The 15879-nt window shown below is 38.9% G+C and overlaps 1 protein-coding gene across 1 annotated transcript; it reads right to left on the bottom strand.

Annotated features, from left to right (window-relative positions):
- Positions 1-292: 292 nt before the first annotated feature.
- Positions 293-8559, bottom strand: Vma21 (vacuolar ATPase assembly factor VMA21). Its single transcript, XM_051178253.1, has 3 exons — positions 8421-8559; positions 5867-5976; positions 293-4128 (listed from the first exon to the last, which is right to left on the bottom strand). The coding sequence occupies exons 1-3, from the start codon at positions 8471-8473 to the stop codon at positions 3986-3988; spliced, it is 306 nt and encodes a 101-aa protein (XP_051034210.1). The 5' UTR covers positions 8474-8559; the 3' UTR covers positions 293-3985.
- Between the last annotated feature and the right edge of the window lie 7320 nt (positions 8560-15879).

Raw genomic sequence — 15879 nt, 5'->3', positions numbered from 1 at the left:
TGAGATTACAGGTGTGTACCTCCACATCTGGCCGGAGAAAGCCTTCTTTAACCTATCTTCACATCAATTCTAACTGGCTCACTCTAGTTGGAATATAACCAATCCATCCCAACCCAAATATCTCCATTCTACTTATATGTGATATAGTAAACATCCTTGACAGCTCCACTCTTATGCTGTATGGCACACACAGAAGAAAGCACACATTTAAAAACTGCGCTCTGCACATTACATTATAAACAGATGCAAAAACATAACAAAACAATATCCACTGAATGAGGACACAATAGCATTACACATACGTTTTTAATGACAACAGGTGGTAAATTAATACAAATTACAGGCTACAATATACTGAATACAAAACCCATTTAGGAAAAGACTAGAAATGCATCACTTAACAAGTCAGTCTGATGCAAGTGGCTAAGAAATCCAGGGCTCATTATGATGACACAAGCTTTACAGACTGCATTGGCACTCCCACCCACCACCCCACCCCCAGCCAGTGGCCATAGCACAGCCAGTGACACTGGTGACTGAAAATTCTAACACTCAGCATTGACATCAAGGGACATCTCTGTAACATGTTCACTATGCAAACTCAGACAAGAATATGTGAACGTTCTTTGCAAACTGTAAGGTGCTGTGCAGATGTTGTTAGCTATTGCTATTATTCCTGTTCAGTGAGATTTCACCAAACGTGGAAGGAAGACTAGATTGTATACCTGACAATATGACTTACAAAACATCTTAAAAAGAACAGCTACTTCAAGCACACATAGCAATTAACACATGTGTAAGCATGGCTGGCAGTGATATGGAGAGATTCTAGAGTTCTCTAAGGAATGAAGGGTTAAGCTATTCACAAGTTATGTATTGATGGGCAGCTTCCCAATGCCTATTAGAGTAATTTATTTTTATGATTAACTCCATCCCCTGGGGGGGAAAATTTGTCAAGCTATCAGAGTGCACTGCAGCACAACTCTGGTGAAAATGAACTTAAAAGCCAGGAGTATAATCGGAATGGTTGTATAGTTTACTAGTGAATGAGAGAACACTTGAGAGGAAAGAAACCTGCCGTTGGCCTAAGACAAGTGACAAATACTATGCCATCATTGAACCAATTATCAAATGGGCCTAACAAGTCTACAAATTTGCTATGCCTAGGCACTAAATATGAAACTAACTGGAGACATAGTGGATACATGTAAAACAGGATTTCAATCCTTTCTTTCCTGTACCTGTACCTTTAGCCTTCCTTAGGTGCATCTTACTTGTCAAAATACTTTTAGTGACCTATTTGAATGTTTCATCTATCTAAAATTTTTATAAAAATAAATACAAGCCCATTCGTTCCTTCTTTCGGTAAGGCCAAATTTTTGTTTTGAACTCCTGATCCTCCTGCATCTGCTTTCCAAATACAGGTATTATAGGTATATGCCACCACAGCTGGCTCAGTATGACTTTTCTGCTGTAAACTTTCAAGTTATTATAATTACTACTAGATTCCCATGAAACACCCAGTTATTTTGAATAGCAGACTTAAAATTCTTTACACTCATTACAAACCAGAATGCTACTGTAACAAATGAATTGGCAGCCATTTGAAGAATGAATGATAGCAGATGCATCTTACGGCAGACTTCCATTTCTTCAGTATTGGGGAAAAATTATTTAGGAGAAAAATCAAAAGATGAGGAAGGTATTGTTACAATAAATGGGGTAAAATTAGTAGCTTGAACTGACATTTCAAGTTATACTCCCTAATTGAGATTACTATTACAATCAGGTTTTCAACATCAGTGAACATATTCCTGCCGGAAAACATTTAACAGTTCAACTATAGCTTTTCTTCTAATACATCATGAAATATGTGCTTTGTGCAAGAGGAAACTAGTTAGAAACTTTGAAAAAAAATGTCTATATGTCAAACACCACAATCATTAACATAGCTAACAGCAGCAAAATCATGCATGAGCAGTCAAAATCCTAGAGAACAATTAACAGCTTTGAAAACAAATCTATTCTGTAATAATTCTAGGTATCAATGTGAATATTTGATTTTAATGTTCAAACACATTGTACTTTATTCCCAAGGGAAAATTACATGTGTTTACATGTATCCCTGGTTAAAACACTTTAAATGACCTGTACCATTATTTAGTTATCAATGTTTGAAATCAAACAAAATAACCCAACAGTGTATTTTACAAATAGTACAAGATCCCTAAATTACAAGGGGAAAAACCCTCAGCATTATAGAAGAAGAAATTGAGTGGACAATTCTAAATATAATAATAGGCTTCCTAATAAAGTAACCATCTAGAAATCTAGCACACAATGTCTCAGACTCAAATATCATGATACTAAACATTGCTGTCTTTACAAAATAAAGACCCTTATATTTAAAATACTGTTTTAAATACAAATTACACACAACAGTTAAATTTAAGAATTAAGAACAATCCTTCAATAAGCACATTAATTAATTTTTGCAATAATAATATAACACAAATATATCTTTATGTCTAATCACCTCTCTATTTCTCTAGTCTAGTTCCACAGCATAAAAATAACAGCAGACAAACAAGTCAATAATGGCAAACATTTAAGCAAGGACATTCATTATATTAGGATTATTAGTAACAGGTATTTGAACTTTTATTTTTACAATTAAATTTAACTGATATATAAACACAAAAAGCATATAGCTTATATTGTCTCATGTAATGTTTTGCTATATGTACATGTTATACAGTAATTGAGTTATCTCAAAATTTAACTTTATGGTAAAAACATTAAAATTTGAATTTTAGAAGACTAAAGATAGAATGTATTTGTAAGACAATGGAAAGTTATCAAATATCTGAAATACTGCAAACAGCTCTTTGGTGAAGTTGGCAAGATCAAAACTTAAACCAAGGTTGTACTGTGTATGGAACCATCACTAAGAAACATCTTTCAAAACTGCATGGGGGTTGTGGACTAAACTACTGATGATCTGCAGGTAGTAACATAACGGTCAAATTATTACTTTCTATTTTAGTATGTATTTTTCCCGTGTTTTATAGAACACATATTATGAAGCTGTAATAAGAAATAAATATCTGGGGACACCATTTTTAGATTACATACACACAGTACCAAGTACTGAAGGTACCGAAGCAAGCTAACAGGGCTTTTGTTTCTGGGCATGGGGTGTTCTCATCAAAAAAGACTTGAAGGATTATCTATAAATACAGGATGAAACTTAACACAAGCTCCAAGAATACCTCCTAAGAAATCTGATGTGTTCAAGACTGGATACACTCATGTGTGAAAGCTTAATATTTTGGCATTCTAATACTTATCATACATTATCTATTTGAAAGTAGGACAACACATTAAATGGGATTTTGATAAACTTTTCAACTGAAGCCTAATTTCAAATAAAAATGAGGACACAGTGTTAGTATGATAAGCACAATGCTGACAACCAGCTCAATTCCTTGTCTCAGTAATCCTAAATTCTTTGTATGAATGAGTGTGATTTCAGCCACTTTCCCCATTAAATGGAATGTGAGAGTTATCATTCCTCAGTGACATGCAGATTATCTACACTGCCTACAATTTAGGTAACTTTCCACAGGAAATTCGAATCTACCCAAATAAATAAAACTGAAAAGCAAGTATAAGGCAAATTGATATACATTTTTTGTTGTTATAAGGTAATTAAATTTGTCCTAGGATACGATATAACTCTCTTAACATACACATTTGTAACTATTTAACTTTTCCAAATTTTCATTTGAAAATGCTGATTCAAAGTTCAAAGTGACCATATTATTGGGTGGGTCAAAATCTAGCCAAATGCGACTGACTACTTAAGACTGATTTTAAGATGTTTTCAACTTTATTCAAACAAAATGTACTTATTATCAATATCCCAGAAGTACTTAACATAGTCAAAAAATAAATTCCATGCTATCAAAAGGTGATGTTCACTTTAATCCTGTTTGCCTTCACGCCACTGTCTTGAACCTTCATTCCAGGCCACATAGACAAACAGGGCCAGAACCACATGGACAGCAACAACGGCAACAATTGCAGCATAAAAGTAGCTGTCTCTATTGGACATTCCAAGGGCACCTATCAAAAAAGAAAAAAATTCATCTTATTCCACACTTACCAAACTGCAAAACTCAAAGACTTAAAAAATTTTGTTTGGAATGAAGACCAGTACAGAAAACAACGAATCAAAACACAGGGTTCTGTAACCTAGTCCCAATGAATATTATCAAAAAATAATTCCCACACCCAAGGCTCAGGCAACAGCACAAAAGAAGGGGCAGGAAGACTGTAAGAGGCAGAGGAATAAGGAGTTTGCTATGAGATTGTGCCTCCTAGTAACGTCACAAGCTATATCCTTAAAGTCTCACCAACATGACTGCCTAAAAGAGCTGAACAACAATAACAATAATAAATATGCTAATATGAATGCAGAAAAGCCCAAGATGCCTCACCCTTTGCAAAGAACTTCAGGCAACTAAGGAAAGCTAAGAGTGAGAGAAAAAAAATTTCCACAGGGAAAAACACACCAATTGGATATTCACTATCAAATGGGCAACCTGGAAAATATATACATACAAGTAAAATTATGCAGACTGAACATGCTGTACTTATTTATTTAGGGACATACAAAAGGATTAATGAAAAAAAGATCATGAAATTGAAAGATAGCAAGGAGGGGAATATGGGAGCTTTTGGCGGGAGGGAAGGGAGAAATGAAAAAATGTATATTGTATTTCAAAAAGTAAAAGAAATAATAAAAATATAAAATAAAAAGAACTATAAAAAATGAAGTCGTAAAAAGAAAAAGAAGACAAAAAACAAATGTACATGAGAGACAGAATGGCTTGTTAGAATGAGCAGAGATAATATGGTATTTTCCTCCTCCTCTTCTTTCTGTTCCCAAATAGATACAAAATCTCACTCTCTAGGCCAGGGTGACTAGGAACGTGAGATCTCCTGTCTCATTCTTAAGTACCAGTATTACAGGTATCTACTATCATACCCAGTTTTACATTTTGAAATTCACACTAGCTATTAGGAAATTTTCTTGACATTGTACCATTGGCTGCCATAAAAAACGTATATGAAAAAAAAATATAACCCCGTGTAAAATACAATGACAGGCACTTATAAAAAATTATTTATAGCTTAAAATTAGTTCTACATGAAAGGTTGCTCTATAGAAATCAGAAAATACCAATGGTTGTTTATTTTTAACATCAACATGATTTCTTATGCACATTTGTAGCACAAATCTAATTTTATACAAGTAGGCAGATATTTAAGAGCAATGAGAGAAAATGTTGCTTTAGTTTATAGTTCCACCTTTATAACATAGGAAAGACAAGTCACAGTTCCGTAGTGTCATAAGGCAAGTCAAGGGAAGAATGCCCATGACACAGATCTTGGAATTACCCTGTTTTCATCTCCCATTTCCACCCTTTGTAGTGCAGACCACAATCATTTAACTGTTTTGTACCACATTTATAAAATACTACAAATTAATTCAGAAGTTTTGTGGGGATTCTATAGATAAACTCGTGTAAAGCATTTAAAGTAATACATTATGTGTAATACATATCCAAAAATTTTTAATTTTTTTTTTTTGGAGACAGGGTCTCATGTAGCCCAGCTTGGTCACCAATTCTTTTATACAGCCTTAACTCTGCCTCCACCTGCCAAGAATTATAGTCATGCATCACCACAAAGAGACATAACAAGTTTACAAAAGGAATAACAAGTTTACAATAAAAAGATTCATAAAAGCATTAAACAAAGTATAAATGAAAAATGTCCTCAAGCATGTAAAAATTACCTTCAAATACGTAAGACTTAGTTGTAAAATACAACCCAATAGGAACTGTGATCATTAAAGCTGTGAAGAACAGGAGTGTCTTGAGGGTTGAAGCTAACGAGTTTTCATTTCTAGAAGAAGTGAAAAAAACAGAATTTTCACAAGCCATATCCAAACATGATAATTACCCTCCTGAAGATAAAAGAATTCAGAGGCAAATAGCTTCTTCCTTCCCAAACATGCCAAAGGAGCGAGCATGCACATGCGCATAGTATACCTGACCCTGACCCTCAGCTTGGCACTCACCGGCACGCTTAACCCTGAAATTTCATGGGAAAAAAACCCAACACCCATTTGCCTGCAAACTGCTCCTCCCCAAGGACTGTACATGCTTCTGCTCCAACTAGAGGACTGGACCAGTAAACAGAAAAGACAAAGGTATTAATGGCTATGCTATGAAACTCCAAATAAAAGCCTAAAATGGGTAGCTTGATAGCAGTATTGGGACAGGACATACAGATGATGAAGGAAGCTTTGAGTAAATTTAGTGTAGCATTGTGCCCTATGCCTATCTGGCTAAGAACTCTATACAGATACAGCCATTTCTTTATCTCTGTGTGCACATGCATTCGTGTGTGTGTGTGTATGAGTGCGTGCGCGCAAGCGCACACATACAATGAGAGTAAACATATTCTACAATTCCATATATATATATATATATATATATATAAAATATTAAAAAATGACTAAATCTATAAAAAGAATAAAACAATGGCAACCATGGGTGGGAGAGAAAATATGAAACTATAGGTGAAAGTTCAATAAAGTAGCAGAGCCCCAAGGCCACTAATTGTAAATAGCTAATGCACAAGAAGAAAATTATTATGTCTCTTAAAACTGCACAGTAGTAAACTTTCTGTCTTGATTACATTCTTTGCACATGTGGGAGATACATCCTGGATCCACTGCCAGAGGTCCTATAGACTGCCCAGCTATCCTGTCACCCAAGTTCAGGGGGTCTGGGTCAGTCCCATGCTGGATTCCCAGCTGTCATAATGGGATCTGTGCCCGCCCTATTATTTTCAGTACATTTTTTACTACTCTCTTTAAACTTCAAATTTTTAATTATTCTTTTCTGTGATAAGCTCAGTAATTTAAGATTGAGTAGTTATCCACCATTTAAGAACAGGAAAATATTTTTTGAGGAATGTGTTTTTAGATGATTCTGTCATTCCACAAACATCACAGGGTGTACTCATACAAAGTAAGATGGCTTAAGTAGCAGTAGTTAATACAATCCAGTGGAACACACTTGCAGTCTGTCATTGTCCACAATGTCCAAAGCACATGACTAGATAGTCAAAGCTAATGATACAAATATAAAAGAAAATAACTAACCAACTTTCCCTAGTGTTTATACCCCCTTTTTTCCTTGTCTTGCTTCTAGCCATAGCCCTCTCTCCACACCTGTTGGTACTGTTGGCATAAACCAGGTGAGGCAGAATCAGTGACATATTGTTAAAAAAATGGATACCATTTGATTGATTTATTTTTTATCTCTGACTGAAAGTTGCTGAGATGCTGAGACCTGTAAGAAATGAGGAATGGATGGGAAAACCAAAATTAATATTAACCATACAAAAAGAACGTCCCCAATGAACCTTCTCAAGCTCCTACTCGTTAACACTTTTTGGTTTTCCTACTTCAAATTTCCGCACCAAACACTGAACAGACAGAGATCAGCACATTCCTTTGTGTGACAGTCAAGACTTACAGCAGAATTCTTTTAAGATTTCTTTGAAAATTCCATTAGAAGCCGCTACTAACAGTGTAGACATTATACTGTATTCTTACTGTGCTTAGTATGAATAGCATTTGTATTCTCATAAACGGTCAACTTTACCAAAAGAAAATCCCCCTTAACGTCACGAGAGTGTTTTGGAGAGTGTTTTGGAAGAGTGTTTTGGAGTCAGTAGGTGTGGTCAGATGCCCATCTTCAAGGCATAGTAACAGTGTGGTCTAATTGTGTGACTCATCTGAGTTCAACTTCCTTTTCTTCTAAAGCTGAAAACTAAGTAGTTAACTAAACTAAGAATTAAGAAATCTTATGATGTCAATTAATATTTGCTTCTGTTCAGTCACTAGTCCCCACCCAGCCTAGTAACTGATTCCATTCAAGAGAAGCAGCTTCACACTAGGGCCAGCCTCTACTCCATTCATACAAGTTATTTACAAAATGTGTAGGCCCTGGAAGGTCTCAAGATGAACGTGACCGGGTGTCTGTGAGAGCACGCCTGGAACAGGAGAGACCACAAACCAGCAAGCTCGCCAAACAACAGGGAGAGGTAATGTAGGAAGCAAGAGCTGAAGGCCTGCCCATTTAGGTGAAAGGTGGGCCATCTGTTCAGACGCTGCAGGCTCCAAACTATTTTCCCTCTTCATCAGCTTGCAGCTGACCGCGGAGGGGCCTAACCCAAGCCCACCCCGTTTGGCTCCTCCCTTCCCTATGGTGCACGCTAGGCCAGGCCAGGCCAGGGCCGAACCGCCATGGCTACCGAGCGGGACTCAGAAATACCTGAACTCTGGGGGCTGCAGCGCGTTCAGCGCTGCTTTATCAAGGCGCTCCATGGCGTGGCCGCGAGGGCAGCAGCAGACTCTAGGTAACCGGCAGGGTTCGGCGGCAGCTTGGAGGGTGGCAGTACTAGGCCGGTCGCACCGGAAGTATCTGAGCGAAGCACGCAGGTGCGGCGCGGCGTGGTGACGCGACTAGGCAGCGCGCGCAGGCGTGGGGCGCCGGCACTCACGTGACTTACCCGCGTGGACCCCGTTGTTTTCTTGCTGCTGCGAGCGGATCTTTCTCCAGGACCAGGCCGGGCGAGTAGCCCAGCCACTCTACGTTGAGCCGGGACTTCCCGCGCAGCATCGTCCTTCCAGGCCCAGTGCCTCTCGTCTGCAGCTCGGTCCGGCCTGCGGTGCCACGGGGGCCTGCTGAGCCGAGGTAGAGGAACCGTTGAAAGCAAGGCCCGGCTGTCAGCTGCGGTGCTAGGCAACCCAGCAGTTTCCCACAACACAAAAAGCAAAGCACATTATTCCGCCAGCCCATGAGCAAAGACCTCATTCATTCCTGCCTGCCTTGATAGCCCAGCAGGAAGTTCAGAGTTCATTGAACACTCACCCGAGTCCGTAAAACTAGAGAATCCTCCGCTGAAAGAGCCCTTGCTGAGAGTGACTGTTCCACGTTGCTAACAGGTGACCCAAACTTCCACTTAAGAGTTAAAAGTATGTTTTGCAGCTGCTGAGAAAGCCGCCAATGAGACAACAGGGGCTCAAAAATAGCAAGGACAGATGGGACTATGCTCCCAGGCAACCCTAGAGGCACCAACAGAAAAGGGTGTGTTAGCCCTAGGACACACTTAACAAAATTAGGTTGCCCCTGGCTGCTAATACAAGGACAGTCCTTACATGGTCACGCCTGGAAAGGGCTGCTGACCGCATACCTATTTTCTGCTCCATGGGATTCTAAGCATACCTGAAATCTTAAGTAAACCAGCAGCTGGTCCTGGATTGAGCAACAGGAAACCTGAGTTTCGGTTTAAAAAATAACCCAGGCCTCATGCAGATCCTTAGGTGAACTTAATGGATGAACCCAGAAAGTGTGGAGCTGGGCACCGGGAGTGACACACTGGGCAGCCAATCAATTACATGGAGTCTGTAGCCAGCTTTTCTCCACTTTGAGTGGTGGGAAAATGTCAAAGAATGATATCTCACAAACAACTCATACCATTCGAATCCTAGTGTTCATAAGTAGATTTTTTTTTTTAACTGAGTCATGCATGCTCATCTGAATTGTCTCTACATCGGCAATGATGGGGGAGATGTGATATAAGTGGTATGTTCCACAAATCCTAAAATATTTTCTATGTGGATTTGGAGTAGGTTTAAGTAGGGGGTTGGGAACCAGGACCTTTGTAGCATGTTGGATAAGTGCTCTCCCACAGAACAAATATTCCCAGAACACCCCACACCCTTTTAAAATTTGACACAGGGTCTCACTCACTTATTCAAGCCATCCTTGAACTCACTCATTCCATAGTCCAGACAGGCCTTGGACTCAGTCTCTGTCTCAGCCTGTCAATTGGCTTCGATTACAGAGCTATACTATCAGATGTGGTGATAAAGGGTTCTTTGCAGAACACTTTGCTAATTCCTGATCTTGCTAATCCACCCCTTGGTCCTTAAAACCCTGGGGACCCACAAACTTAATGAGTGTTCTGAGAACAAGTTTGGTATTTCTAAATAAACTAATGGAACTTTAACAGCTAAACATCACTTTTTTTTAAATTTTAGATATAAGGCCGGTCTTATCCCACTGCTACACCAGCCCCAAATAACACACAAAGATTAGCTGTATTAGATATAAATGTTGTTGGCCTGTTCTTATCGGCTAGCTCTGTCTTAAACATTAACCCATTTCTATTAATGTAAATATTTCCACGTGGTCTTACCTTACCAGAGAGGGTTCCGGGACCTCTGTTCTATTTGTCCTACATTTTGAATCTCTCCCTGAATCCTCCTTCTCTCCTCATCCCGCCTATCTTGCGTCCCTATTGGCCAACAGTGTTTGATTAATTAACCAATATGAGAAACATATTTACAGAATGGCATCTCCCATCATCTCCTCTTTCCTGTCTAAAATAAAAAGAAGGGTTTCAACTACAACATAGTAAAATATATAGCAAAAAGCTATCAAATAAGAACCACAGTTAACAATATTTAGTTCACTAACATTTAGAAAGATTTAAAGAAAATATTCTATCATCTATCCTATCTTTGTGAGTCTAAAGTCCTATATGTAACTTATCTTTAATCCCAACCAAAGAAAACTATAACCATAACTATCTGTTTTCAATTCCTTCAAAGACCACAGGATAATATAGAAACTCTAGATATGATAGAGACAACTCAACTGGTTAGTCACCCGAAGTTCTTCTGTAATGTTCCATCTTCAGCCTATAGGCTACAGTGTGTCTGGCAGACTCCTCAGCAAAGCAGGAAACTTTAAACTGTCCACCTGTATTGGCAGTTTGTCAGTCACTTTTCTCTGTGCCCTGTAGACTGTCTGGCAGACTCTTCCATGATGCAGGAACCCTATAGCAATGTCCATCTTGTATCAGCAGTCACTTTTCTGTGGGTCCTGCATGTCCAGTTTATACAGCATACAGTCAAACAGTCCAGTATCTTGTCCAAATGGCTAGTCTTGCCATTTTGAAAGCAAACTCCATAACATGGTTCTTTGATAAACATCACATTATTTGACTTGAGGCATAAACTAGGTCACACTGATAAGGCAATCCTGTTCATCTAATGAGTAAATGAGAAGACTGTTACTAAAAAGGTAAATTAAGTCTTCATCAATTGACAGGAAGGGACACAGCAGGAATTATAGTACCATTAACTAATGAGTAAATTTCCTCCTTATGGAAAGATAATGAATATTGGCAAAGAGCTTGCAGTAACAGTTTAGGAATGATCAGCAACAATTATTCCAAAAGTGAGAGGATCAAATTCATAAAGAAAACGATTTGGAGCTAGCTTCCACCTTTGTGGTGCTTGTTGGCAAAGAATGCAGGGTTGGGAGTGTGGTGGAACAGGGGGTCTTCCGAGAGAAAACTCTTGGAGATCAAGGGCCTGGAGGCTGAAAACTGTTTGCTGTGAAGAAGTGAGGGCAGAAAACCTGCCATGGAACTAAGGCCTTTGGACAGCACAGTGAACACTTGCCGTACGCCAAGGCCTGCAGCTGTTGGGACCTGTGCAACCACCATGTCCTTAGCAGCTGACACATACAGTGACAGGGAGCCAAAAACCCTTGGGAGTCCTTAGCTAATGAGGGCCTGCAGTGAGAGTCTTGGCTCCCACCTCTGCATCAGTGGGACAACATCAGTCTTCCTCAAAGTAGAGCTTGCACTTATCTGGGCAGACTCATGGAACAACTCAGGAGTGGGAAGAATTTGTAAGCGCATTAAGAACAAAAGATTTTGCTGTGATGGCTTCAGAGAATCTTTTCTGAGTTTTGAGGACCACTGATTCTAGAGAGAGCCATGAAATGTCTTCTCTAGACACAAGCTCTAAAGTTAAGGTACAGTCTATACAGTCTAACCCTAACACCTCCACTTACTGAAAAGCCATTTGCCTGTCTTCAGCTTTCTCCTGATACCACTGTGATGCTCTTTCATTCTGTGATTGTGTCCCTCCCTAGTCTTAGATTGTAAGTTTTCTAAGATCAGGAGTATTCTTGAGAGTATGAGAAATTCTAATGGCATCATTATATAATGAAAATTTAAGCATTTATTCAATAAATATTTATTGAGCATCTACTAAGTGGCATGTTTGTCCTCAGTGCATGGGAACAAAATGTGTTCTTTCTTCATAGAGTGTGTATGTCTAGTAGGTAGGACCAACACTAATCCTAGTACAAGTTCAGCAATAACTATTAATCTGTATTGTAATTTCTACTAACTTAGTGTTTATATCAAACTTTCTTTTATGTCTTGAGACAAAATGTATTTAAATAAAAATGTATCCTTTTGGTTACATACTTTTATGCCTCTTGCAAAATGTACACAGTCATGTCTCATCATCACAAGAGTGGCTTCCTTAACAGAAGGACATTTGGACCATTCCTAGTGTGGCAAGATCAAGGATAAACTACATAAATGTTTGCATATAGATTTTTAATGGGACTTCATTTCCCCTGGATACCCAGTTGTTTGAGATTGGTGAATACAGTGATAAACACGTGTTTAATTCTATAAGAAACAATGGAAGTTTAAGGTTGACACCGGATTTGTATTGTGGTGAAAAAAACACTAAGATTCTAATTGCTTTACATTGTTATTTGTTTAGATTTTTAGCTCTCTAATAGATGCATAGGGGGAATCTCATTACAGTTTTTAATGTGCTTTATAATTAAAAGTTTGATCTTTCCCTGGGGCTATTTGCATTTATGTCTTCTCTTTGGTGAGATGTCCGTTCATATATTCTGTGTATTTTCTAACTGTGCTTTTGCTCAGTGTTGGGCCATTTTAGTTACCTAAGGTTATGGCAATGTATTAGCACAGATGCAGTGGCTTATAACATAGCAGTATAGCAATATATTCTTTTATAATTTTCAGAGCTAGTCTTAGTGATCTATTGCTGTGAAGAGACACCGTGACCATGGCAACTCTTATAAAGGAGAAACATTTCATTGAGGCTTACAGTTCAGAGGTTTAGTTCACTTATCATCATGGGGAGCATGGCAGCATGCAAGTACACATGATGCTGGAGAGGTAGCTGAGAGTTCTATTTTGTGGATCCTCTGTAACATGAATTCGAATTGTTCTTAATAATAAAAACCTAGAGACAGACTTTAAGGTTAAAGGTGAACGTCAGAGAAGCAAAGCAGCCAGCCACAAGCCCTTACCTCTACCTCAAACCAAAGGGCGCAGTTCTGTCTTCCGATTGCATTTCTGGAGTGCATTTGTCTCCACCAAACTTCAGACTGCCTAGACTGCACTGAGTCCCTGTCTCCTTCCTCCTTTAATGTGCTCTCTGAGTGCACTGCTCATGAGACTACAGCAGATTTCCATGAGCTGCTCTCTCCTCCTCCTTATGTTCCTCTTTCCACCCAGCCATATCACTCCTGCCTCCACCTCCTTAGTGCTGAGATTAAAGGCTGTGATCTCAGGGGCTGAGATCACCTTTGTGTAACCTTGAAATAACAGAGATCTGTCTGCCTCTGTGTCCAGAGTGCTGGGATTAAAGGTGTGTGCCACCACTGCCTGCCCTGTATGGCTAACTAGTGTGGCTAGCATTGCACTCTGATTTTCTGGCAAGCATTATTTGTTAGATCAAAAACAAAATATCACCCCAATCCTCAGGTAGTAGTAAAGAACTGAAATACTAGGTACGGCTATAGAATCTAACAACCCCAAAGCCCTCCCCCAGTGACACACTTCCTCCAACAAGGCCACACCTCCTAATAGTGCTACTTCTTATGGTCCTGCGGGGGCCAATTTTATATTTTATTCAAACCACAACAGAGCTATAAGTCAGAACCGAGGTTTTTGGGGTGTCAATCAAGATGTGACCATAGCTTGCTCCTTCTGGAATTTCCAGGAGAGGACCCATTCTCTGTCTCTTTCAATCTGTGGTGGCTACTGGTGTTCCAGGGCTTTTTACTCCCTCTGCTTTATTCACTGCATTCTTCTGTCTGCAGGTGACCCTTTCTGCCTCTCTCTCATTACAATGCATCTGACTGCATTAAAGGCCTAGATAATCTGAGATAATGTCCTCAGTTCAAGCTTTCACAGAATCCCATCTGCAAAGTCCTTTTGATATATATAAAACCACATGCCCAGGGTCCAAGGATCAGGACCTGAAGAACTCTGGGGTTATAGTCAGGAGTAATAATACTCTACTCTGCCTCTCCTGTTGACTTCAAATGTTCTTCATAGATCTGCTTTAGTCTTTTAGCAGATATGTGCTTCACATATTTTTGGTTCCTGAGACTTGTTTCATTTCTTAACTGGGTATCTTTTGTTTTGCTTTTGAGACAGATATTGCTATATATCTCAGGCTGGTTTCAAGTTCATTATCCTCCTGACTTAGTTTCCCAGATACTGGGATTATAGACATGTGCCACCATACTTGGCCCTGAACACTATTTCTTTTCATTGTTGTTGTTATTGGTGGTGGTGGTTTTTATAATACAGGGTTTTACCTATGTAGAATGGAACTTGATATGTAGCTCAGGCTAGCCTGAAATTTTAATCAATTCCCCTTCTTTTGCCTCCTGAATGCTATAATTGTCCATGTAGCATCATGATTAGCTTTAACTACGTTTTTGGTGAATATTTTTCTATTGTTTTGATGAGGTTCAATTTTTACATTTTATAAACTTTTCTGCCATGGTTTATACTTTGTCCTAAGCTTGGTATAAGCTAAGGTTACTATCTGTTCAAAAACTTAATTTTTTTGTTCAATTACTCTTGCATCCTGTCAAAAAAACAGCTTAATATGTTTGTTTATTTCTGGCCTTCAGTCTGTTCAATTGATTTATGTGTCAGCCATGTCACCTCCTCATCTGGTTTACTATAGTATTATAGGAAGTAAGGAAATGTAATTGTCTGAGTCATGCAGCTCTGTTCTTCTGAAATAGGGATGCTTCTTCAAAATTTCAATTTGCAATTATTTTTCCTAATCTAAGGAAACATAGTTGACGCTGTATAATTTATTTTTGTCTTGTACTGTTTAGTTTATGAAAATACCTTGGAAGCTTTACATAAACAATCGTGCTTTCTGTGAAAACAGGATGCTTTCTTTCTTGCATCCAACCTAAAATCCTTATATCTTTTCTTTCCCTGATTGCACTAACTCTGCTCCCCCATCACACACCCCAAGAGATGATGGAAAATAGCAGTGTTGACTGTGGGCATCCTTGCTTTGCTCTCAGTCTTAGGGATGGGAAGCATTCATTCTATGCCTGAAATATTGGTGTGGCTTGAGTCGGTCCTTGGGCTCATCAGCCCTCACAAGGCTATAGTCCACACTCTGGCTAGAGGTACCACATATAGACTGAGGATGTCTATGCTTTTTGTGCTTCTATACTTACATGCTGATGATATTATGTTCTTTCCATGCCTCTGCACCGAGGGCCTTGGGTCTTTGCTGCCCGATGTTTAACATATGCCACTCTCCATTCCTTACCATATGATCCCTCCCTATGGTAGTCTCCCAAGATGACAGCTGGCTTTCATGAGAACGAGCTAAGGGGAAAGAGAAGGTGGGAATTTGATGACAAAGTTAGAATTAAGCCCACCAAACTGCTCATAACAATTTTGTTATCATGCTCATTTTAATTACCATACTATATTGTATATCAAAACCCCAAAACAAAAAGAAGTATGCATGGGAAACCTTGAAAAAAATCTGAATGAGAGCTAAAAATAATGTCACTGCACTATGGAATACGAAAAGTCATTTAGAGAAGTTGG

Source organism: Phodopus roborovskii, unplaced genomic scaffold (assembly GCF_943737965.1).
Source record: "Phodopus roborovskii unplaced genomic scaffold, PHOROB, whole genome shotgun sequence".
NCBI lineage: Eukaryota > Metazoa > Chordata > Mammalia > Rodentia > Cricetidae > Phodopus > Phodopus roborovskii.
The sequence above is the reverse complement of the archived record's forward strand: the minus strand, read 5'-3'. Positions and strand labels throughout refer to the sequence as shown.